Below are 355 nucleotides of genomic sequence, written 5' to 3'. Positions count from 1 at the left end.
GAGGGGGGAGGGGGCGGCGAGGGGCAGCGTGCGCGCCGGGAACGCGGTCCCGCGGGGTCCCCTCGGCTGAAGGGACACGGAGCGCGGGGACCGGTGGGGGTGGGGGCCACAGGCAATACTCACCGGTTCCACAGTCGCCATCTTAGATCGATCTGATCGCACAACCGCTCCTGAAGGGAGGGGTGAGAGCAGAGAAATGAGATTCAAACCAGATTGGCCGGCTCTGCCCACGTGACGGACGTGTCCGTTTGGCCCTGGCAGCGCCTGCGCAAGACTGCGGCTGCGTGGAGAACGAGAGACTTCTGGGAAGTGGAGTCTCTTTTTCTTTTTTTTTTTTTTTTTACCAAAGAAATTT

The 355-nt window shown here is 60.8% G+C and overlaps 1 protein-coding gene across 1 annotated transcript in view; it reads right to left on the bottom strand.

Moving 5' to 3' along the window:
* The window catches only part of EIF4E (eukaryotic translation initiation factor 4E), a gene marked incomplete at its 5' end in the record, with an annotated part of 50,206 nt that extends 50,036 nt beyond the window's left edge, over positions 1-170 (bottom strand). Inside the window, 1 exon segment of the mRNA XM_006152176.3 lies at positions 124-170. Coding sequence (XP_006152238.2) covers positions 124-170 — 47 coding nt within the window.
* Positions 171-355: the final 185 nt, after the last annotated feature.

Source organism: Tupaia chinensis, unplaced genomic scaffold (genome assembly GCF_000334495.1).
Source record: "Tupaia chinensis unplaced genomic scaffold, TupChi_1.0 Scaffold000340_1, whole genome shotgun sequence".
Classification (NCBI taxonomy): domain Eukaryota; kingdom Metazoa; phylum Chordata; class Mammalia; order Scandentia; family Tupaiidae; genus Tupaia; species Tupaia belangeri.
The sequence above is the reverse complement of the archived record's forward strand: the minus strand, read 5'-3'. Positions and strand labels throughout refer to the sequence as shown.